This window comes from Phocoena phocoena, chromosome 2 (genome assembly GCF_963924675.1).
Source record: "Phocoena phocoena chromosome 2, mPhoPho1.1, whole genome shotgun sequence".
In the NCBI taxonomy this organism is placed as follows: Eukaryota; Metazoa; Chordata; class Mammalia; order Artiodactyla; family Phocoenidae; genus Phocoena; species Phocoena phocoena.
Genome location: NC_089220.1, coordinates 85,779,885 through 85,805,523, shown reverse-complemented (window position 1 = coordinate 85,805,523; position 25,639 = coordinate 85,779,885). Strand labels below are relative to the sequence as shown.

General features: G+C 38.6%; 1 protein-coding gene across 1 annotated transcript in view; it reads left to right on the top strand.

Annotated features, from left to right (window-relative positions):
- Window positions 1-20,727, top strand: part of TTBK2 (tau tubulin kinase 2) — a 104,573-nt gene extending 83,846 nt beyond the window's left edge. Inside the window, exons 10-14 of the mRNA XM_065871431.1 lie at window positions 1,472-1,688; window positions 4,845-5,056; window positions 6,833-7,421; window positions 16,655-17,928; window positions 20,265-20,727. Of these exons, the coding sequence (XP_065727503.1) occupies window positions 1,472-1,688; window positions 4,845-5,056; window positions 6,833-7,421; window positions 16,655-17,928; window positions 20,265-20,727 (2,755 nt within the window). The remainder of the gene's footprint in view (window positions 1-1,471; window positions 1,689-4,844; window positions 5,057-6,832; window positions 7,422-16,654; window positions 17,929-20,264) is intronic.
- The last annotated feature ends 4,912 nt before the right edge of the window (window positions 20,728-25,639 follow it).

Below are 25,639 nucleotides of genomic sequence, written 5' to 3'. Positions count from 1 at the left end.
TGTGCTCCGCGACGGGAGAGGCCACAACAGTGAGAGGCCCACGTAACGCAAAAAAAAAAAAAAAAAAAAAAAAAAACCAACAACTAGTATGTAGAGTAGAACAGACTAGTTACAGAACATTAGAGCCAGCAGGGGCCTGATCACTTAGTGAGTGATAGCTGAGAACTAGAAAAGCCCCTCATGGGCCAGAAGTCTAAGGGAGAGGCGACCAACTATGTAAATAGGACATGAAATTGCTTTGAAAGAACATATAGACAAGTGCCAATTAATATTTTCTATTTGTTGATAATCAGTTTATACAGGACCATATGAACTGTATAATTGCAGAATTTCTAGTTTCCCCTAGAGGGCAAGAATTTCCTTTCTTCTTTTTATGTCCCTAGGGCCTTACATGTAGTAGGTACTTAGTAAAAAGTCTGTAAATGAAAAAGCAAATGCATATTGCATACTAGTTAAAAAATAAAACAAAACTGATTGATCTGATACCTGCTTATATCATATGACACTTAACATTTTTCTGTTTATAGTTTTTGTTATTCTCTAAGAAAAATGGGTAAAGAATAGAAAATATTAAAATACACAAAGAATCCTTGCAAAATAAATGAAAGGTTTCTAACTTTTAAAGTGATTGTTAAATTAGGGAGTTATATCAGAATTTGTATTTTTAAATCAGCTTGAAAATTCTGTTGATCAAAATGCAGTTTTAAAACTAGATAGCTAGTGGGAAGCAGCCACATAGCACAGGGAGATCAGCTCGGTGCTTTGTGACCACCTAGAGGGGTGGGATAGGGATGGTGGGAGGGAGACGCAAGAGAGAGGAGATATGGGGATATATGTATATGTATAACTGATTCACCTTGTTATAAAGCAGAAACTAACACACCATTGTAAAGCAATTATACTCCAATAAAGATGTTAAAAAAATAAAATAAAAAACAAAACAAAAATGCAGTTTTAGGGACTTCCCTGGTGGTCTAGTGGTTAAGACTGTGCTCCCAGTGCAGGGGGCACGGGTTCAATCCCAGGTTGGGGAACTAAGATCCCGCATGCCACACAGTGCGGCGAAAAAAAAAAAGCATTTTTAGTTTGTAGAATTGGCATGCCCTAAGTTTCTGAGGTTTTTTGTTTTGTTTTACTTTCTTAATTATGTATAGACTTCATCATTCAAATCCAGAAACAGAATGTGGGATAGTCCCATAGTAATTTTTTTTTTTTTTTGCGATACGCGGGCCTCTCACTGTGTGGCGTCTCCTGTTGCGGAGCACAGGCTCCAGATGCCCAGGCTTAGCGGCCATGGCTCGTGGGCCGAGCCGCTCCGCGGCATGTGGGATCTTCCCGGACCAGGGCACGAACCCGTGTCCCCTGCATTAGCAGGCGGACTCTCAACCACTGCGCCACCAGGGAAGCCCCCATAGTAATTTTTGATTCTGGTGTTTTTAAGTTCTGCCTTATTTTCATTCCTCATTTTCAGAATTGCCAACGCCACTCCCATCCCAGGAGACTTGCTTCGAGAAAATACGGATGAGGTGTTTCCAGATGAACAGCTTAGTGATGGAGAGAATGGCATCCCTGTTGGTGTGTCACCAGATAAATTGCCTGGATCTCTGGGACACCCTCGTCCCCAGGAGAAGGATGTCTGGGAAGAGATGGATACCAACAGGAATAAGATAAAGCTTGGGATTTGTAAGGTGTGTATTTCTTGCATAGGAAGTGATACCTCTCAGTGTCTTATTATTTTTCTCCTACTGGTGTAGCAAAGTATCATGATTCTCAATTTTGAATGAGAAGTAGAACATTGTATTGCTAGTTATTTATATATTTGTAATTGCAATATTTTTGTCTAATTTTGCTTGTAATGCTCAGGTATGGACACCAAAAATTAATCTTCATCTTGTATTTTGTGGAAAAGATGAAGGTAGTTTTAAAAAAATAACCAGACATGGAGTCTAAAAGAAGAGACATCTATAGAACAGAAGTTAATGGTCCTTCCAAGTAGAAGGACCTTCCTTCCATAGTGTAGACCAATGGAGCTGAGTGTTCATTCTGAAAACTATCTCAAATGGAGGCAGGGAAATGAGGGTTAGAAGTGGAAAGCATCAAACTGGTCATGAGCTGACAAAGTAGATGTTGAATAACATGATTTTTTCTTCATTAGGATTGTAAACAGGTCCACTTGTAAGTATGGGGAGAAATATAGACTTCCGAATTAAATGATTTCATTAGTCTTTGGGTAGATTATCCCCAAATTTCTCTTTGATCTTACTGTTTCCTGTCATTTCCATTTTCATGGAAGATGATGATTAATGGGATGGAGGGGCACTGAATTACAAATCAGTTAGTTTTTGGTACTTCCTGTGTTTTTATAATTGTTTAGTTGGGAAGGAGGTTAAATTTATAGGTGTAAAATGAGACTCCCAGCTCATATGTGTTAACATGATTGATAGAAACTTGGCTAGTCCTGCTTTGTGAATGGGAAATGTATCTTGAAAAGAATCTTCTGTGACAACGTCTGAGGAGCTTGGCCTATCTTTGGACAATATATACTATATTTTTAAACTATATGATTTTAAAAAATTAACAGTATATACTTTCAGTAATGGGAGTCATTTGTAGGAACATTCTCTGCATAGATGTGATATGCTGCCCTGTGGTCTGGTTGTTGGTTAGCACTATCTGGACTAGTAGTAATCAGGAATAAGTAGTGAAAAGTAGTCAGGAAGTCAGTGTCAGATTTTTGTAGTAAACACCAGGAGCAAACACCTTTATAGTAAACACCAGGAGCAAACTGTTCTTAGTAAAAATTCTCTAGTGACATTCTCAGTTGTCAGCCCATATGGGTGTTTGTGTATGTGACAGAGTGAAGTGGCACTTGACATAGGTCTTAGTTACTTTAGTTTTCTTTCACGTTATCACTATTTAATCTACATTTAATTCTTTTCTATTTTTTAATTTCTTCCTTTTAAAAAATTATGTAAATTAGATTATTAGTGGTATTCTTTTATACAAGTAATGTTTATGTGGAATTTTCATAGACGTTTACCATTTCCTTGCAATTTTGGAAGTCCCCGACTCAATCGTTTTTCTTCCTGAAATATTCCCTTTAGAAGTTTCTTTGGTTGAGGTCTTCTGATAGAGGACTCTTTCAATTTTTACCTAGCTGTAAATGTATTTATTTCAGCCTTTTTTTTTTTTTTGCGGTACACGGGCCTCTCACTGTTGTGGCCTCTCCTGTTGCGGAGCACAGGCTCCGGACGTGCAGGCTCAGCAGCCATGGCTCACGGGCTCCGCGGTATGTGGGATCTTCCCAGACCGGCACGAACCCGTGTCCCCTGCATCGGCAGGCGGACTCTCAACCACTGCGCCACCAGGGAAGCCCCCAGCCTTATTCTTTAAAAATAGTTTCTGCTGCCTTCAAAGTTTTTGATTGACAGTTATTTTTCTTCTGTCTTCAATTATTAGTGTTCAGAAGTCTACTGTTTTTTCTTTCTTTCTTTTGGTAGATGACCATTCCCCCAACTACTTTTTAGCTTTTCTCCTTGTCTTTGGTGTTCTGCACTTGAACTATGACATGTCTAGGCATACACATATCTCTTTTTTTAATCAGTTCTGGGAAATGCACAGCTGTTCTCTACCTAAATATTGTCACCGCTTCATTCTTTCTGTTCTCTCAGGGGCACCAATTAAGTAAACATATATTAGATCTTTTTATTCTGTCATCTCAATATCATTTTTTATATTTTTCTTCTTATCTTGCTGTGCTTCATTCTAGGTAATTTCTTTTGCCATGTCTTCTTATTCATGAATTAATAACTTTGGCCTTTTATGGCTAATTTGCTGTTTAACAACTTAATTGAATATTTATATTAAATTCATCAGTTAATTCCAAGTAATCCTTTGTTGACCTTTATATATTTAAACATTTTATGCATAGCTGTTCTATATGCTATATCTGAACAAGTTTGATACATGAAGTCTTTGGGAGTTACAAACTTTTTTTTAAATTATTATTATCATTTCTGCTGACTCTTGGTCATGGTGGCATGCCTTCTTATATGTTTGACTACCTTTAGTGTTTTACTCATTAATTAATAATTCGTGGGAGTCCTGTAGGCCTAAATTGGGGGTTGGGGAAACCTTCCTTCGGAGAAGATTGTCTTCTGCTTCTCCTGGTAGCCAGAGAGCACCCCCAGTTTAAGACCAACTGGGCATTCTTGAGGGTCTTTAATCAGAATAGACATTCAGACTTCCTCTCTCTCCCTACTGCTGGTGTAAAGCTTTATTTCCCTGGTAATCGTGCTACTGTATCCTCTGTCCTTAGGCACCTCCACCCCTCTGGGCTGCCTCATTCTCAGCCTCCTTCTGCTCTATCCAGCTGCTTATTGTTCTAACTCTAGTTTTCTTGTTGTTGTTGTTTGGTTGGTTTTTAGAGAGGAACTGAGACAGGGAGTATTCAGGCTTGGCGACCTCTCCTACCTCTTGTGAGACCACTTATGTCTCAAAGAGAATGTCCTCTCCAGGTTTAATTTTGGTTTAGTGGAATAAGGTCCTGCAAGCATTTAGTTAGACATAATACAAAAAGCCAAGGTTGTTAAACGTTTTCAGTCTGTTTATCTTTGCACCAAAATATAAAACACTAAAAATACTGAAACTGAGAATAAATTTAGAAAACTTATTTAATAAAGGGTTAATAGACAAGTATGTAATGAATTACACTAGCCAAAATATCCTAATCTTCTGAAACAAAATCCCAATCATTTGCTTATATTATCTTGAAAGACTTCAATGATTCCTATCGTTTATAGTGACTAGAATGTTTTTCATGGTTTCCTTTTATGTTTTGCTAGGCTGCTACTGAAGAGGAGAACAGCCATGGTCAAGCAAATGGTATTCTGAATGCTCCAAGCCTCGGCTCACCAATTCGTGTCCGCTCAGAGATTACTCAGCCAGACAGAGATGTTCCATTGGTGCGAAAGTTACGTTCCATCCACAGCTTTGAGCTGGAAAAACGTTTGATGCTGGAGCCAAAGCCAGATACTGACAAGTTTCTTGAGACTTGGTATAAAATAGTTTTTCTTTTTCTTTTTTTTTTAAGCAACTAAAACACTATTGATATTATTACTTTCTATTATGTAAAGTTTTTCAGATAAGGAGTTTTTGCATTTTTGTAGCACTGATTTGATTAAGCTGTCATCATCTTTATCCATGTTTTTAGTTAGCATCCTCATGCTTAATGTGACTTGCCTTCTGATATTATTACAAGTTCTATAACATATAGCCTTTGGCTGTGGGAGCTGGAAACTTCATAAGACTAGGTATGAATTAAATGAACATTTTGAAGTGATTTTGTTTGGAAGATGATCTCTTTTATTGGAATGGAGAAGATGCATTGTAAGAGAGGGCATGAAAAATATGGTATTAGGCAAGAAGAAGGAAGAGTACATGAAGTAGGGGAAAAAGTAATTTATATACAAGTGATAGGCAGTTGAATTCAATTTAATGAAGGCCTTCTATGAGTAAATGCTGTAGGAAAAAGAGACATGAATATTTATCATTCTACCTAGAAAGAAGGAAAGGTGGAACTTTAGAGAGCTATACATAGGTAATGACTGTTTGTAGTTCACAGTTCTAAGGCCCCTTATCTCCAATTTTGATAACAAAAGACTGAAACTTTAAAAAGAACTTGGGATATATTTATGAATTATAGAAGGCTTTAGTAATATTAAGACCTGAGTGACTTTAATAATAGTCACATCCTTCAATTGTACATCCCCAGTGGCTACTATTGGCAAAGAAATACGAAGTTAGAAGGACCATGTATTTAACTAACATAATAGTTACTGTGTCTGAAGATAATTCAGCCACTTCTGGCCTTGTCCAATCTAGGTTCCATTTTAAACAGTACTTCATAGTACTTTGTATTCTTCATATGGTACTCATTCAGTCTCACAGCTATGTGATGTAAGCTTGTGTCTACACGTTGATATGATCAAAAGGATGGACTGGGGCAGTGTTTAAACATTTTCAGTTGTGCATGAGATTGGGAATAAAAATAAAAGTGTGATAGGGATAAAAGCTTAGTTTGGGAAAAAATTAGTCTAACAAAAGAATGTAACTAAAAAGAGAGTCCATGCTAAGGGAAGAGCTCAGAGATAAGACAGAGAACAGAAGTACTCCAAGAAAATGAACTCAAGCCAGAGCCTAGAATAAACAGGGAACAGTTGAAGGAAGTGAAGCACCTAATTACAAACTTCAGGAGAGGAACAAGTGTATTGCTTAAACTGCTTCCCTGCAGGTGAGAGCAGTTCTCAGAAGCCAGTGCAGCCAAATACCACCAGTCACACTATTGCTTAGCCCTGTCTTTAGAGGAGTTTACTTGAATGAGTATACATTTATATACCTCTCTGAAGACAAAACAAATGCAGGAAGTATTTGCCTGATGTGTGTTAGCTTCCTCATTTCCTTTTGTAGGGCCTCTGCTGAGGCAAAAGCCCCTTGGGTAAGTTGTCCCTCAGTCCCTCAGAGCAGAGGGCAGTGTGATTGAATTGGCAAAGCAAAGGTGAACTGGATCACACAAGTCACCCTGGTTAACCTGGTTAGGCTTCTTTCCTGCCCAGCAGCAGGAGAGACATCTTCCTCCTACGGGCTCCATCTTCCAAAACAGGATTATGACAGGTGGAGCAAAGCGTTATCCACCTGTGAAATGTTCCTTATGCTTTATCCATATTGTTTTTTTCTCATCTGTGGGTAAATATTAGTTCTTTATAGAACTGATAGGCTATATAATAAGTATTCTCCCTAGGACAGTTAAGTAACTTGTGTTCATTTTCTTAAGCTTGGAGAAAATGCAGAAAGATTCCAGTGAAGGAAAGGAATCTGTTCTCCCTGCTCTGCTTCATAAGCCTTGTGTTCCTGCTGTGTCCCGTACTGACCACATCTGGCACTATGATGAAGAGTATCTTCCAGATGCTTCCAAGCCTGCTTCTGCCAACACCCCTGAGCAGGCAGATGGTGGTGGCAGCAATGGATTTGTAGCTGTTAACCTGAGCTCCTGCAAGCAGGAGGTTGACTCCAAAGAATGGGTGATTGTGGATAAGGAACAGGACCTTCGGGATTTTAGGACAAATGAGGCTTTAGGCCATAAAACAACTGGAAGCCCTTCCGATGAGGAACCCGAAGTCCTTCAAGTCCTAGAGGAATCGCCTCAAGATGAAAAGCTCCGATTGGGTCCTTGGGCAGAAAATGATCATTTAAAGAAGGAAACCTCAGGTGTGATCTTAGCAGTTTCTGGGAAGTGCCCTGCCACTGCTGCTTCAGAACAATATGCAGATAGGCTGGAACTCCAGGCTGGAGCTGCTAGTCAATTTATTGCAGTGACACCCACAAGTCCAATGGAGGCACAAGCAGAAGGACCCCTTACAGCAGTAAGTGATTTGCTCCTGTCATTTTTCTGTCATCCACTCAGGGTGCTATTAAGAAAGGACTAATAGTTGATCAACTAAGATTCTTCTGCAGAGGCCTAAGTTTGGCACATGGGTGTAGGGAATGATGTCTGGACTAAGTTCTGTAGTCCGTCTTCCAATGTGAAATTTCTCAAGAAGTGAGATTTTTTATCAGGATAGCAACCTAATACATGAAATGTCATTATGACCTAATTTCATAATAACATTTATAATTAGACCACAAGAGCTGTCTATCTGCGTGTGTATATATAATATGACTTTTTAAAAATTTGTAATTCTAGAGGTTTTTGAACTCTACATTATAAATATAGTGAGGATGGCATGTATTTAACCATTCATGGTTTGTACTTTATACTGTACACCATTGCTAGTATCATTCTTTTTGTTTCCTTTCTCCTTCATAACCTTCACCCAGAAATTTGTCATATTTTATGTTCCTTTTAAACAGTAGTTTCCCAACTATTTTTTTCGCATTTAATTTTTATTTCTATAGTAGTTTTCCAAGCTTAATGTCTGTTGTTTATAAAATAGAGTCCCAGCCTCACTTCCAGAACTTCTGCTTCAGTAGGTTTGGGAGAGTGAGAGCCCAGGAATCTGCATCTTAACAGGCAGCTGAAGGCAATTGTGATACAGGCCTTCTGCAAAGGAACATTTTGAGGAAACTCACTCTTTATTCTCAGTTTGGGCATTTAGCTGGAGACACCTGTTACCCTGTTCTTATCAGTAAGCATTGGTGCCCTCTGTGACTGTGTGAGTCTCACAAAAGCCAGATATGAAGGCAACGTCTCAGGTGCGAGCAGGTCCATCTGTCCTTACATGTGTGGGAGTACCAGGTTTCCCTAAATGCCATCATCAGCTAGCGGCCGTCTTTTCCAGCTCACCAGTAACAGCATTGTTCTGCGAGCTGAAATGTTTTCAATTAGAACAGAATTGCACACGCAGGTGTAAAACAGTAAGAAAAGGTAACAAAATTTGATTTTGTGTACAGCTCTGTAGGAATTTACCTGCACTTCGAAATAGAGAAATAAATGCTTGCCTCTTTCTTCATCATAGTTAGTTGGTCTTTTCTTCTTTCCTAGGACTGTTTTGTGTAGTTATACAAGTCATTCACTGCATAAAGAGACCTAGCCAAGGGAACAAGTTGGGGCTGAAATCTAACCCAAACTTTGCTAGCCAAACTGTGCATCTTTGTGTAGGGCTGTTTCCTCTTTGAGGGGCATCCTTTTCCAAATTGTACAGAGGTCCCCTTTGGGCTAGAGGCAGATCCTAATGCCTCCCTCCCTTGTCTGCATTTCTTTTTCCACCTCACCTTCCTCTTTCCATTCATTCCCTCTTTCCACCTTCCCAGATTCAGTTTCTTCTTTTCTTTGACTCTAGTATGCTGTATACTCACTGTTGGCTCATGCATTTTTCCAACAGCATTCTGGTGTGCTTCCCTGCATAAAGGGTTCTAAACCCTCGGCTCCATTTCTCCTGGTATTTTTTACTCTCTCCCATCAATACTGTCCTGTCCACAAAAATTGTTCTCATGGTTCTCTTACACTATCTGCAACATTTTCTCTATCAAATTTTTGAAAGACTTGTATATTATATTTGATATTATAAGTTTGACCTTATTTTCAGGTATCATTAAATAAAAAATCTTTTTCTTAACTGAAGGTCTCTTAGATAGCAGCCTCATCACTTGTACACTTGTGTCTAAGGTATTGAACTTACCATCTCCTTCATTTTGGGGAGCTTGGGATAAAAATATATCTCTTTTGTAGGCCTCTTCTTGAGGCCTACATTCAGAGTTTACTTTTGCAAGCAGATGTTGTTTCTTCCCTAACTTAACTACAGACACATTAAGTAGGGAGTACCACCAAATAGTCTCTTTAGGTCTCTTGCAGCTCTGATCACGTGCTCTAGCTTATGACAGTATGATAAAACATATTACCATTCTATCTGAATATTTTAAATTAGGACATGTATATTCTGATGAGAAACAGTTTGTTAGTTTATATCTTTTGCATTTAGGCTTGTTTCCTCTTCATGATGATATGAAAGAAATTGTCCTGGTATCTTAAAATATGTAAGAACTATGAAAATAGGCAAAGCAAAAGTTTATCTGTATTACAGGTATAGTTGGCATATTAAATCAACTGATGAGAACTTCAGCATTCTTTAATTCTCTTTATTTCTTAGCATAGATTTGTGAACCTTGTTTAGGGCTTTCCTTATCCATATACATGAAACCACTGGTTATCAAATAGCATGTATAAATTTTTTAGATGATATATTTTGAAAGATGGATAAATTTGCTAGATTCAAAAGAAATTGGGGTGATTTTTGGAAATTAGATTTTTTTTCCCCTGGGGTAAACAGTTATGAAGTTAGCCCACTACTAATCATTTCTAAAAAGAGGCTGAACAACATAGATTTATAGGGAGCAAAATAAGACTAAACTTTGGCTTATAGCGGAGATATTAAATTATGTTTTGATTAGCAAATGGAGAGGCAAAATTAAGCTGGCATAAACAAACAAGGATAGAGAAGGAAACTAAAGTAACTTGAACTGCTTCTGAAACAGGTCTAACTATTGGTCCAGAATGACAGTAACTGTAGGAAAGAATGTGACCAGTTTTATGTGGTGTTGAGTAATCACTGTTGGTAGGGAGAAGGTTGGACGGGTTATTCCTTACAGATATTGTGGCAGATTGTACCACATGATCTCTTGGTTCTAGACAGTCCTTTAGAAAGGCAGTGCTTCATTTTAGTATCACCTTTGGAAACACTATAAATGTGACTGGAGAATAATAATACCACCTATATGTTACCTTTTGCTGTGTAACAAATTACCCCAAACTTAACAGCTTTAAACAACTGTTATTATTTCACACTTTTTCTAAGGGTTGGGAATGCAGGAGTGGGTTAGTCTGATCGTTCTGGCTCAGGGTTTCTCATGAGGTTGCTACCAAGCTGTAGGCCAGGGAAATCATCATAGGGTGGGACTGGATGGGAAGATCCACTTCCAAGCCCACTCACATGGTTGTTGGCAGGCCTCAGTTCTTCACTGGATGTTGGCCAGAGGCTTCATTTCCTCACCACGTAGGCTCTCCATACTTGACATGGCAGCTGGCTTTTTCAGAGAGTGAGGAGAGAAAGAGACAGAGAAGGGGGCGGGGGTGGTGGTGGAGAGAACACCCTCCACCAAGGTAGAAGCCACACTGTCTTTTATAACCTGATCTCAGAAGGGGCATATATCATCATTTCTGCCATATTCTATTGGTCACACAGAGCAGCCTTCCTCATCCCAGGGGATTGTCAACATACTGAAAGACTTTCCTCATTGACTTGTTCTTCAGACATTGAGAAGAAGAAAAGCAGGAGTGGGGGGTGTAAAGTAATGCACAGAGAAGGAGCAGGACAAAAAGAGAGTCACATGTACTTTTTTTGTAATCTGTTAGTCAGCATCTATTAAGAGAATTCCTCTGGCTGTATTTACAGGAATTACCAATACCAGTACTATGAGAGTCAGATCAGCAGTTGATTGCATTGCTTTAATTCTGTTCTTTCAGCCCTTCAGTTCCATGAGGCGTCTGCTAAGTTCCAGGCTTTCTGCTGTACCTCAGGGATAAACAGTTGGCGCCAACCTGTTAGGTTGACATTGAAGGCCTATGTCTAAACAGTTACCTTAAACCACATGAAGTGATTTTTGTGGTGGAGCTGTGTACACAAATGAGAATACAGATAAATCTGCCTAGGACAGGGGAGTGCAATGTTGGGTGTTTTAATTTTCTCAACTCTTATTTTCTAATTTTATTTACCATGGTGAAGATATATTACTTTCAAAAATAAGAGGACTTTGAAGGATGAATAAGTTTGCTGGAAGGAGAGGCAGGGGTGTCAAGCAAAAAACACAGCATGTATGAAGGCAGAGAGGCTTGAAACACCAAAAGTCAGAGTATTTAAATAAGTAATCCAAAATGTTAGGGCGAAGGAAGGAGGCTGAAAATGAGCTGCACAAGTGAGGTGATAAAGGGCCTTGACCTGCCATGCTGAGGTATATGGGATGCAGGACAAGAAACTGCCAGGGTTGAGGGTGGGGAGTAATGTGCTCTTTGGGAGCCATGGAGGGAGAATGGCTGGGGCAGCAGCCAGTGAGGAAGCTTTGGCATTACTTCAAGCAAATATGAGGGCTTGAACTGTGAATCATGAAAATCTCAATGAAGACTTGAGACATTTCAGTAGTGCAGCTTACCTGAAATAGTAGCTTCATGTGACTTTTCCAGCGTTCCACTGAATATTTGGAGCCCTTGTACACCTGGAGTGACTATATGAAAGCTCATGGAGTCACTCAGAGTCTCTATTGAAAAATGAATGATCCATGTAATTAACAGATGAGTGTTTTAATAGTATGGAAAGGTAAGGACTTTTTGGATTGATTGCCACCGTGGTTAACTTCTTGAAATGGATTTTGTAGGAGAGTTGAATGCATGTACATTGACTAGGGAGTGGCTAAATGTCCTCTGTCTGACCATGGATTTCTGGTTTTTTTGTTTTTTTAATTTTTTTTGCGGTACGCGGGCCTCTCACTGCTGTGGCTTCTCCCGTTGTGGGGCACAGGCTCCGGACGCGCAGGCTCAGTGGCCATGGCTCACGGGCCCAGCCGCTCCGCGGCATGTGGGATCTTCACGGACCGGGGCACGAACCCGTGTCCCCTGCATCAGCAGGCAGACTCTCAACCACTGTGCCACCAGGGAAGCCCCATGGATTTCTATTTTTGATCTGGAAAGTTGGGTCATTATAATTATAGAAAAGTTTTGTTTCTATGAGATTACATCTCTGGAATTATATTTGATGTTGTAATTCAATCCATGAACGGTCAGAAAGGATGAGAGACTGGATGGGCCGACTTGGGAAGTAAAAAAAGCTCATTTGTGAAGTGTTCAAATAAAAGACTGGACTGTCACTTGGAAGAGGCTTCATAGAAGGAACCCAAGTGTCCAGTGGTTGATTTACTCATATATTCAACATTTATTGAGCATCTACTGTATGTCAGGTACTGTGCTAGGCATCAAGGCCCAGTGACTCTCCTCACTATTTAAGTGCTGTAGATGCTGTGATAGAAATCTATAGGTTGTGGAAGTTGGGGATAGTTGGAGTAGATTTATCCCCGAAGTGTCTTCCAAGATTGTGTGAAGGGGATTGAAAAGTGACTATTAAATCCTGTAGCCATGTATGTGATATATAATTACAGGCCAGCCAAAAAATATTATTTCAATCTGTCTTTTCTGGGACTTCTATTCTTTGGGTGTGAGCTGTGACTTATTTATGATTCCTAGTACCTCTACAAAATTTTTATAACTTCAGATTCCCTTAAATATACATTCAACTAATAATAATGAGTAACTGTCTCTGAGGAGTGGGATAACAGGGGAAGGGTAAAAACAACTTTTACTTCTCATTTACTTAGGTCTTGAGGCTTCAGGTTTTCAGTTTTACCCACCTCTGTAAACAAAGACTTCTGCCCTCTCCATTCCTTACTACCGCATCAGCCCTCATATCTATCCACATAAGCCAAGCCACAAAATAACAATATCTTCAGCAAAAGTAACCAACATAAATGTGGTCAGAGTAAGTGACAGGGGTGAAGAGTGAGAGAGTGAGACATTCTTTTAGGATGTATGGCCTCTTAATATGCACATGTTACCGCAACTGTGTACTGTCTTTATAGAAATAAAAATTTGGTACATAAAAACATGGTTCAATAATAGTAGCTTAGTTTCATTCATAGTTTTCGACACTTGTATAAAGTATTATATAAAGATGCTTTAAACAAAAGTCTGCAGTGGAATTTAAATAGCCCAAAGAAATTTGAATGGTTAAAATTTAATTTTTTTTAATAGGCCTGGAATTAGGCCAAGAATAACTCAGTCACTCTTGGCTATAGTAGGAACCAATAAATTATCCTACTACCTATATCTCTTCTAAATTGTTTGCCAGAAAAACAAAATGAAATATAGATATTTCATATACCATATTCCTTTCATTTGGAAGAGAGACTATTTGGTATGAATGTTGAATTTACCAAGGTTTTTATTATCTTAACAGCATTACTATCTTTGAATGAGAGGAAAGTGAAAGGATAATTTGTAAGTTAAAATGTGAATAGTTGGTTTGCAGTTTATTGTCTCTTGCCTGTGTGGCCAGTTCTGAACATGGGGTAACTATAAAATAATGAGGCTGCTTTATCTGAACCAAAAAGTAATGAGACTGATGTTAGTCAAATTCAGTACTAGAAAAAAAATAAGAAAATTTGAAAGAAATGGAAAACATTGAGGTGATTTTCTAATTCTATAGAAAGGTGTACCTGATACAATTAGAGAACAGAAGAAAGGAAATGATTGAATTCATGCCTTGATGAAATGTTTGTGAATTAGAGGAATTAAACATATAAAGGATGTATATGGCTTACTGGCAGATCATTAATTCAGTCTATAGAGTGTCCCAAGTATGGGAATTGCTTTTGTGTCTTTATAGTCTAATGTTAAGGAAGCTGTTTTTAGCTATACTTAGAATTAGCTTTCTTTTCTCTGTATGCAGCTATTGATCTTTGGTTTTGTTCACCTAGATAGATAATGTTTTTTTTTTTTTAATTTTTTTTTTGCAGACTCAGTTTCCCAGACTTCATTTGAGAGTGTGTAGTACATGTCAGTAAGTAGGCTTTGCTGTGAGGGACTCCCAAAATCCTAGAATCCTGTCCCTGACTTTTTTTGACTGTGTTTTTCTTCATTTGTGAAATTTGTGTTAATAAAAGTACTCAATTAAAATACCGGGTAGGTATGAAATGGAATCAGTAAAAATGATTTTAGGAATATTTTATAAATTAAAGTGCTATATAAATATTACAGTAATTTATGCAGTTTCTCATAATTGCTCAGAATCTTTTCAAGAAAATTAATTCTTCTCTCCAGTGGTTCATATATCCTTTCTATATACAAGATTATCATCTCTTTTTTCATACCATACATACACAGACATTTATATCCTGAATCCAGATGAGTTAGGCTCAGAAGTGCATTGATTCTCTAGCTTCAATCTCAGAAGACCAGTGGAGTGTTATTTTTGTAAATAATGCTGATTTCATTTTGGCCGATGTACTTGGAATTACATATAATAATGAAATGACTGTTGGTTTATTTTGAATGTAAATATAGTCATCTCCCTAGTTATTTGGTATTTAATATAATTTCATAACTGCTTTTCTTATCACCATCACTCTCAGGTCTTAAAAAGTAAATTTTGAAGAGTAAATAACTATAAATTTTAAGTTTCAATATCATTTTTAAAAATACTAGAAAATTGCCATCTGCCTATATTTAGTATAATGAAAGAGAGGTACAGGTATGAGGTGACTTCCTGAAGGGTGACAGCACCAGTAGAACTTACTGCCTTTTCCCCAAGGTCATTGTAGGTCTGGGCTTATTGTGAGAATTCATGTCTGAACCTAGCCTGTCTTGGATTAACCTGACAGAGCCTCAGTACACTGATTCCATTCAGGAGCTATTCCAGGACATTAGTTAGGTGTTTTCTCCCTGGGCTGGGCTTAGGGTAAGCTTTGCATGTTCTTAAACCTAATTGTTCTCCTGACACACAGAGAAACAGATCTAAACAACTTATCTGACTCTAGAACCAAATGGGTTTCTTGGTGTCATTGGACTAGAGATGGGGTCTAAGTGAAATCTCCCATGACAGCTCCAAATTCATTTGGCTTCGAATTCAGACAAATTTCCATAGTTTTATTAGAGCTTAATGGGCTTCATTACATGATTTTCGAGTTATTTAATTTCTCAAAAAGGCTTTTTTCCTTACCAGTTTATTTGGTTGACATTTTCTGCCTCCTTACATGTCACTTAACAAATGTGAAGATGTAGGTGTCTTTAATGTATTTTTTAAATTTAATTTTATTTGTTTTTCACTGTGTTGGGTCTTTGTTGCTGCACACAGGCTTTCTCTAGTTGCGGCGAGTGGCAGCTACTCTTCGTTGTGGTGTGCGGGCTTCTCATTTCAGTGGCTTCTCTTGTTGCAGAGCATGGGCCCTAGAGCATGCAGGCTTCAGTAGTTGTGGCGTGCGGGCTCAGTAGTTGTGGCACATTGGTCTTAGTTGCTCCATGGCATGTGGGATCTACCCTGACCAGGGATCGAACCCGTGTCCCCTGCATTGGCAGGCAGATTCTTAACCACTGTGCCACCAGGGAAGTCCTGTAGGTGTCTTAAAGAAAGGACATTCTTATTAAACATTGAATCTTATTCACATAAAATTGAAATGACCTCTGTGGAAGGATGGTAGAATTTCATTTATAATAGGCTGGACCTTAAAAAATTAAAGAAGATATAAAACATTAGTAAACATCTTTGTGTTTGCTTATAGGAAAATATTAATAACATTGATTTACAGAATTTATGGGAAACAACAAATGCGTGTAAATTTGGAGTTTTTCAACTTAGAATAATTTACCAATAATTTTTCCCTAAGATTCTGTATCTGGATTCTGGCAGAAAATAGCTGGTACACTCACAGGGACTTGGAGAAAATCTAATGAAAGGAACTTTTTACAGACGTGTGGGTAGGGTTTAAGAGAGCCAACAGGAACAGAAATAGAGGGAGCTATTCCTATTCTGAGTCCTGAAAGAGAAGGAAGAGGGGCAGTTAGCAGAACCTGGTAAGAGTCATAGCTATAGGAGAGGGGGCCATGTGACAGAAGCTGTGGCCAGGAGTGGTAGAATGTACCGCCAAAGCTGCAGTCCCTCGGGAGGAAGCAGAGAGAAGTAATACCCAGATCTTTTTCGCCTCCAACTCCCTGATTCTCTGTTGGTGCTGCCCATTGGGCAAACACAACCAGAAATCAGAAGGCAAGGGAGCCTGGATAGTGCAGTCAGTAGAAATCAGTCTTCCAGAGTACAGAGCAAGCTAAAGAAAAGGCAGGGATGAACCTAGAGGGGGACTGTTCTGTACAGTTTCTGAGTAGGGGAGCTTGAGTATCATGCATTTTTATTCAGAATTGTTCATTTTAAGTATGAGGTGGGCAAAGCTGGTTGGGATCTGCGTTCCTCTTATAAATTAGAATTTGAGGTGTTAACTCTCAACTCATACATCTTCATTTTATAATTCCACATTATTGCATTTAACTTTTTTCCTCTTCTCTCTCCAGATTACAATTCCTAGACGTTCTGTGGCATCTACACAGTCGACTTCAGGTAGCTTTCATTATGGTCAGCTGCCAGAAAAGAAAGACCTTCATCCCATGGAGCCCACTGTGGAACTTTACTCTCCAAGGGAGAGCTTCTCTGGCTTGGTTGTGACAGAGCGCGAATCTCCTAGTGGAGGAAACAGAACAGACTTTGGGCTTCAGATAGATCATATTGGTCATGACATGTTACCCAGCATTAGAGAGTGTGACAGCTCCCAAGACCTGGGACCAAAAGACCTTCCTGACCATAACAGACTGGCTGTGAGAGAATTTGAGGGTCTCCCTAGGGAAACGGAAGAGAAAAGCATGCTTGTGGGGTCAGATAATGAAGATGAGAAGTTGAGTAAAGGGCAGCCTTATATTGAGATCTCCCCTCTCCCAGGAGACTTGGTGACGGTGGAAAGGGATCACTCAGCTACTACTGAACCTCTTGATGTGACAAAGACACAGACTTTTAGTGTGGTGCCAAATCAAGACAAAACTCACGAGACAGTGAAGCTTTTGGCAGTTGGAACTTCAGCGATATCTCCACGAGTTATTGACCAACATGTTGAAGGACAGATAGGCCAGGTGGCAGCAATGCAAAAAGGTAAGATATCTAAGGAGGATGACATCAAGAGTGAAGACTTGCTGAGTCATCAAGGAGACCTCTCTACTCTTTTGCACCAAGAGGGTAAGAGAGAGAAAATTGCCCTTAGAAATGGAGAACTATTTCATTCTGTTTCAGAGAGTGAACATTGTCCTCCATCTCGGAAGGATGTGGTTAGGTCATCCTTTGTAACTAGACACAGCCGAATCCCTGTTTTAGCACAAGAGATAGATTCAACTTTTGAATCATCCTGTCCAGTCTCTGCAAAAGAGAAGCTCCTCCAAAAGAAAGCTTATCAGCCAGATCTAGTCAAGCTTCTGGTGGAAAAAAGGCAACTCAAGTCTTTCCTTGGGGACCTCTCAAGTGCCTCTGATAAATTGCTAGAGGAGAGATTATCCACTATTCCTGCTCCTTTTTCTGAGGAGGAAGTCTTCACTCCCTTTTCAAGACTGGCTGTAGACTCACACCTGAGCAGGTCAGCCGAAGACAGCTTTCTGACACCCATCATCTCCCAGTCCAGAAAGAGCAAAATTCCAAGGCCAGTTTCATGGGTCAACACAGATCAAATCAACAGCTCAACTTCATCTCAGTTCTTGCCTCGGCCACCACCAGGAAAGCCACCCATGAGGCCTGGAGTAGAAGCCAGGTAATGCTGTCTGCTCTTCTCCCTATGTTAAGTGTGTAGCATTATTTCTGTGTCTGCTTGATTATGTCATTGGTTTCATTTTTTTGTTGCCTGCTTCTGATCATCTACTTCCTTCCCTGCCTTTCCCAAGCCTTATAGCATAGTGTAGTTGAAAGGGTCAGTTTGATCCAGGTTAATTCTTAGCTCTCGTACTTTCTAGCAGTGTGAACCTCAATTTCCTTATCTATAATATGGGTAAAACATTTGCCTCATGGTTTTGGGAAGAGGAAATCAGGTAGAATATGTCTAGAGCTTTGTTTAGTGCTTTTTAGCATGCAACAAAGGTTATGTCTCTTTCCCAGTCCATTTTAACTAGATACTCGGTAATTTTCTAGTTTTGTCCAGTCAGAATCCCATTATAACAGATGTCATTATGATGTCAAATTCTGGGGAAAGATACTGTGTCTATAATATGATGAATGGACCCTAGTAACAGTTCAATTTATCTGATTATAATGAATTAGACAAACAAAAAAATCCTTTAGGGAGTTTCCCTACATCTGATGATATACAGGACCATACATAATAAAGATATTGCCTTAATATTTACTGTGTGGTATGCTTGTTTATTGAAATATTCTTATGTGTAGTTGACCATGGAGTGATTATATTTTGAAGAGAGGAAAATATTGGGAAGTAATGAACCAATTAAGAGTGCTTTCCTTGGAGCCATTACTCACTTTTCAGAGTAGAATGGTCTAAACCCTTGGAGAAGAAGCAAAAGGATAGTCTTTTAACAAAAACAAAGTAGACATCAAAATAAATTTACCTGAAAATTATAGCTTGTTCTAGATAATAGGCCTCCACCTGTTATAAGGATTTCTGAAGTATATTAAAGTGAGGTTCTATCTGCATCATTACCCAGCAGAACTTGCTACCCTTACCTAAAGTTAAGTTTAGTTTTGACTTGCCCTAGGGTTTCTTTCAGGTTCAAAGGTAACTAAACACTGGATTTGAAATGACCATGGAACTAAACTTCAACGGGAAAAATGGTGATGAGTAAACAGCAGTCATTTAGCTGAGACATTTTAAAAAGATGATTCCATGGACAATATTCACCCGTCCCCCCTTTTGCTTGGCATCTGTGCTTAATAGAGATAGTATATCTGTGGCTTGAGCTGCTTTGGACTGCAACAAACAAATCTTAATTACTATTTACTATTTACAACTTTACATGTCCCCTCAAAGTAGAACTTGGTAACTTGATAACACAGCCAGATGTGTGGCATTGTGCCAGATATTACAGAGCTGACCAGCCTGAAACTCATCTGGGAATTCAGTGAGAACTCAACTTTCCCACATAGGTCCTGGCACAGAGGAATTATCTTATTCCATTCTTCAATTTTTACAATAAGATCCATGAAGTTAGGCTTAACCAAAATGAGTTTTATGTCATTTGTCAGTATAAGTAGATGGTGGGGAAGGAAGAAGAGAGAAAATTCAGAGAAAAAAATCAGTAAATTGTTGCTGATCCATGATGGTGATGGTGGCTGTATATGTCCCCTGCATCCTGCAGGTGCCAATACAACTTGGAAGTTCTTCTCCCATTTCCTTCTGTAAGGAGTGGCATGTCAGCAGTTTGAGGTTTAAATTCTTAAACTGAATGGATTTTAGGCCAAGACAGAAAGATATGTAGGGCAGAGGAGACATTGCTATTTATATGAATACTTTCTAGATGGCTTGGTTGCCAGTAAGAGAGGCATTCGGCTCTCCTGAATCTCAGGGTATCGTCAGGGGCAGAAACTGAGGCCCAGAGAAACCAGTGACTACTCTTTTCTTTTGGAAATTATTAAATGAGGTTGAAATATATTTTTATCTGTAGTTCCTGCTGTTGGTGAGTACTGTTGAAGACTTACATTGTGGAGTTTAATGTTTGCCTAAGTATATATAGAATTCCTGTCCTAAAAGCCTTAAACAAAATTGTTTACTCCCTCATGTGCTAACATGCTAGAGACATTTCATTAAGTTAATTCTAAAATGGGAAGAGCAAACATGCTATAGGAGGAAGGGGCTTAACAACATGTAAGTGCTTCTGGATGGCAGACATCCAATTAAGTACTTTACTGCACTTGACTGCTCAGTAACCCTGTGAGATAGATAATATTCCCCTTCAAAGCTGGAAGAGGTTAAATAATTTTGTCCAGGGTTATACAACTGGTATATGAAAGAGTAACTCCGCATCCTCTGTTTCCTGATTTTGACTCACATCATACATATTATGATTTGGGACATTGTGACTTTCTAGGCACACTTAAAGTGAATTAAAATGAAAGTGATTATTCTCTGTTTTCTTTCAGGCTCCGCAGATATAAAGTCCTAGGGAGTAGCAGTTCCGACTCAGACCTTTTCTCCCGCCTGGCCCAAATTCTTCAAAATGGATCTCAGAAACCCCGGAGCACTACTCAGTGCAAGAGTCCAGGATCCCCTCACAACCCAAAAACACCACCCAAGAGTCCAGTTGTCCCTCGCAGGAGTCCCAGTGCCTCTCCTCGAAGCTCTTCCTTGCCTCGCACATCCAGTTCCTCACCATCTAGGGCTGGACGGCCCCATCATGACCAGAGGAGTTCATCCCCGCATCTGGGGAGAAGCAAGTCACCTCCCAGCCACTCAGGATCTTCCTCCTCCAGGAGGTCCTGCCAACAGGAGCACTGCAAACCCAGTAAGAATGGCCTGAAAGGATCCAGCAGCCTCCACCACCACTCGGCCAGCACTAAAGCCCCCCCAGGGAAGAGTAAGTCAGCCAGTAAACTCAGCAGATAGGAGCTGGGCTGCATCTCTGTGAAAGGTGTGAGATCTTCCTCCTAAATCTGATACATGTGTGTCCCTGTACTGTCTATTTAAAAAAATCAGTGTTGATCTTGTCTTGCAAAAGAAAGTAACATGATAAAATATTTATAAGAAGATATATGATAAGAAATTACCTAAGATAGGCAGCAAGCAGATCAGGAATCAATGTCTTTGCATAGGAAGGGGCAAGCCAGCAAAATCCAAGGGGGTGAAACTGGCTAAATGAACTCTCATTTCTTATCTGCCTTCAAAACAAAAATGTTGAAGGTAGGGGGTGGATTGGAATTTTAAGGGGTTTAGCCTACTTTTTTTTAAGGCTCTACTAAAAGACTATATAGCAAAAGTGAAACTTCTTACTTTAATATTTGCTTTCCAAACTTCCCAACCTCGGAGAGTCAGAATTGCTCCGATATTAGAATATGTAAGAAGTGTGTTGCTGGGGAGCCAGTGCTCGTATACATTTGGCTTGTGTGTTTATCTGGTGTATTGAGAGTTCACACCTTTACTTTGCCTCATTCCTAGTACCCTCCCTGGATTTCACATTTTTTAAAGTTAGTGTTTGTCACCTGATCCAATCTCTCTTATTTTGACAATACATTCTAACGTGCTTTTGGCAGCACGTGCTGAGAATTTCAAATCCAATTACTTTTCTAAATCCCCTAATATTTCTCTTTGGAGCAACAGTTAACTCAGTATATTTTTATTGTGAAAAATAACTGATGAAACTTAGGTAAAGGAAGGAAAAGTCTAAATAGAACTACTTTGCAGGCTTCAGTGCTTTAGGGAGAGGGACAGAGTGTAGAGTAATATCTTCAAGATAGAAGAACCCTCTTTCCCCTGTTAGTTCCCTCCTTGTGGAAGGAAAACTGACCAGAGTAGACCTTGCTTCCTTAAATCTTCTAGGTACCAACTATTTCTACTATCAACCTCCAAGACAATACCAGGGAAGTACATTGCTGTGGAATGTGACTTTATGCTTTTAGAGCTTTAGAAAGAAAAATAGGAAGAAATTAGGTATGTTGAGGCTTAAAATTCTCAAACTTTGTATTTTATACATTTAGCCAATAAGGAATGAGTATCTGAGAAAATAAATTTAGGCGCAATATTTATCTTTTAAGATTTTATTACCTGCTTCACCTGTGCTTTAGTTTGACTATTTGGGCTTCTTGACCTGATTTCCATGTAATCTTAATTTATAAAGCTGTAAGGAGGATCATATTTGTTCTGATCTCACTCTTCTGCTGAGAGGAATCAGTAAAAGTTAAATTATACTAGATTTTTAAAATGAGTTCTTTTATACTCACAGTTTTTGTGTTGTAAAGACCTTATTAAGGTCAGGTAAATTGGTCTGCTTGCTGTTGAAATTTGCCTTCTAGCAAACATCTGTGCTTTGTCTTTGACCTTGTGTTTGCTGCCAAACCTAATACAGTTGAATTGGAAAACAGAAAAAAAGAAGGATATTTCCTCACCAAGTGAACATATTCTAATGCTGCATCAAAGCTGCCCTGAAGCTGCACTGAACTTATCTTGTTCTCTTTATCTGTGTTGAGCTTTTTGAAAAAAAAAACAAAAAACAAAAACTCAAAACACTATTGAGGCATATACGGTCTCCCATAAGAAATATAGCATAGTGTGGAATCTTAATTTCTCTCCGGTTTCAAGACTATAGAGGAATGCAATAGATAAGACATATTTGCTGTTTAACTAAAGCGACTGTAATATTGGAAGACCAATCCTTCTGTATTATATTGTATAATAGTTGCTATAACACTACTTGCATGTCTTCATGGTAAATTATATAAATATTTATAAATATATAGAGAAACATATGCTTATATAAACTCATTCTTTCTCATTCTCCATTTGTAATTTCAAGATCACAGATGGTAAAATTACTTTTTATTGTGTGCCTCGTGTACACTTGGGCCTTGTCTATCTTCATTTTCTGAAAATACGTTCTTGGCATGTGACACAACATTCTTTTTGCCTTCCTTGTGAATAATGCAAAGGTTGGCAGTCTTTAACAAGCCAAGATAGGTTATTTTTCATTTTTAAAAGATTTTAATAGGGGAAAAAATTACTAGGACTCGCTTGTAATACTGGTTCAAAGATTTGTCATGTTAATTACATAATTCTGTCCTTATGGTTAGAGTGGATAAACTGGGATGATAATCATGGGTCTGACATAAGTTGATTTTTAAAAAAAATCTCTTACAAATTACCATTCTGCTTTCCTCTTTTCACCTCACTTGGGGAGGTGGGCGGTGGGAAGTAATCTACAATTAAGAAATTATCTTTTTCCTGTTTTATTAGCTAAATTGTGCTAAAAGTAGCCAGCTTTAAATCCTGAGCCCTCTAATCAGAAATGTGCTCATGGTAACTACTTGAAAAGCTGATGAGGCTGCAAACTGTAGTATGTGTGCTACTTTATTCTTATTGGCATTTCTCTGCTAGAAGTCAAAACTGGCAACGTGGCAACTGAATGTTTCCTCTTTTTTGGTTCCTTCCATTTTTCTCCTAGCTTTTCCACTGTGTTGCCCCCCTTTTCTAAATGGCACTGACAAACTCAAGATCCAGAGAGAAACAGCCTTGTTGTGTAAGAATATTTTATTTTTCATGTAGAGAAAAGAGTTAACCAAAGATATTTCTGCTCTGATACTTTCAAAAGAAGACAGATTAATTATATCTCATGTATTAATAGATACACTTAAGAGGACTATCTTGTATAGAGATTTACTCTACGGTTTTTAAAAGCAGTTTGTTCTTTTAGATTTTAGATGTCTTGGGCTAAAAAGAGCCCTGAGCAAAGCACTTTTGGCACAAGGATTTTTGTTTTTGTTTTATTTTAGAGTATGATACAGAAAATGAGTTGGGTTTTGTTGTTGTTAGTTAGTTCTTTTTTATTTATTTTTAATTTTAGTGATGGCATATTTCAGATTTCAGTGACAAACATAGATCATCCAACTGATTTTAAACCAGTTTGGTTATTCTACCTAAGGTGAGGGACATGGCCGTCAATTAAAGTCAAGCCAAACTATATTAATAGTAGTATGGGGCAGAAGTTAAAATTATCTTTTGAAAACCAGGTGCCTCCTAGTTTCTCCTTTCACAACAAAATGGCTAGTTACCTAGTCACACTTGCCCTTACCCTCCCTTGTCTAGTCTTTGGAGTTACTTGGGTGGAGCGTAAGATGGAATTGGCAACAGTTCAGTCCCTTTAGGTAGCATTATTCCTAAATTATGCTGCCAAATCTCCAGGGTGTAGATTGTTTGAAATGTTAAAATTCCACATAGCAGTCTTTTGCACAGCTTAAAGGCATTTCACTTTAATGTGTAGTGAACAAAGAATGAAAATTGGGTCATATCAAATTTAACTTTAAAGCACAGATTATAAACATTTTCGAATGTTAAGTCTTAAGTAGGCACTCTTATTCTCAACTTGGTGTGCAAGCTAGCCTTGCTGACAGTGGCATAGTTACATTTACTGTTTTTTAAGTTGCATGTTGTGGAGTGAATGCTTTTTTGTTTTTGGGGGGTTTTCTTGAGTTAACAAGTTAATCAAGTCCTAAATTAGTGGCAAAATGGTAATTGAGACCCACTGTTGTCATTATCTACTCTATATTGATTGCTTTAAATACTTAACAAATCTCAGCTGCTCACTAATCCAGTGCACTAGGGTGCAGTATCTGTTTCGCTCTTAGCCACCATGGGAATTTGAAGTTCTTCTGTAATCATCAGAGATTCCTTCCAGGCCACAGATTTTCATGTGAATGTTTGTATGGTTATATTCAATTGACAAGGAAAAGTGTTGGTGCATGTTTTATAAACCCAGACACAGACAGTTAAAACGATAACTAGTTTTTCTATATCCAGTAGCTTTGAATTAAAAACATTATGCTTTTTCCCTGAAGAGCAGAGGATTCTTTGTTCTAGGAACTACATTCTTAATCTAACATTAGGAATTGGTGATAGGAGAAACAGGATCCAGAATTCAGAATTTAGTGTCTTAGGGCAAAAAATGCATCTTACTCTGGCTATTTGAAAATACATTTATTTGTAGATAAGTCTAGATTTAGTCTTAAAAAATCAAAATTTTCACATTTTAAAACTTTTCATTCCTTGATATCTATCAAAACGTGGCATATGTTAGGGAACCATTTCTTCTGTCATGTTCATGTGTTTTGGAATTAAGTTATTTGCGTTCATTGTTTTAAAATCTGCCCATTTCTGTTTATACGTATTTACCACAGATGTGTTGGAACTTTGCCTAAAGGGAGAGATATTTCAGCACCTGTATCACTGAGGAGATAGAACGGTTGGTGACAACTGTATAGTTTTGAGTTTGGTTCTGTAGACAGTTTATTTGCAGAATAGTTACTTATCTGTGTTCTAATATAAAAAGTATTATGGCATGGATTAAGGCATGTAACCACTATGGTAGTCTTCACATGTCAATATTTACCCAAGTTCAGAAATCACAGGTGCATATTTAGACCTTAACTTAGAGAAGGGAACCAGAGGCAGTTCCAGTCCTCAGACCATATGGAAAGATGTAGTACATTGAAAACCCCAGGTGGTTGTTAGGACATCCCACTTCCCTGTCCTCATCCAATAGAACTCTGGTATATACTTCAAGGATGTGGGAGTAGTGTGGAAACATATCATTGGGTATTCTCAAGAGTTTGGCTGTCCCTCTGGAAATACGAGAAATTTAAGCCAGTTAGACTCAGGAGCCTGCAGAATCTGTTGCCAGCATTGCTAGGGAGAACTGCAGGAGATAAATGGGGAATTCCTATAGTTCTTAGGGTAAATCCAGGACATGGGACAAGGATCTCCCTTTTCATTTTAAGGAGAATTGGATGCTGCACATCTCAAATCCCTGGCT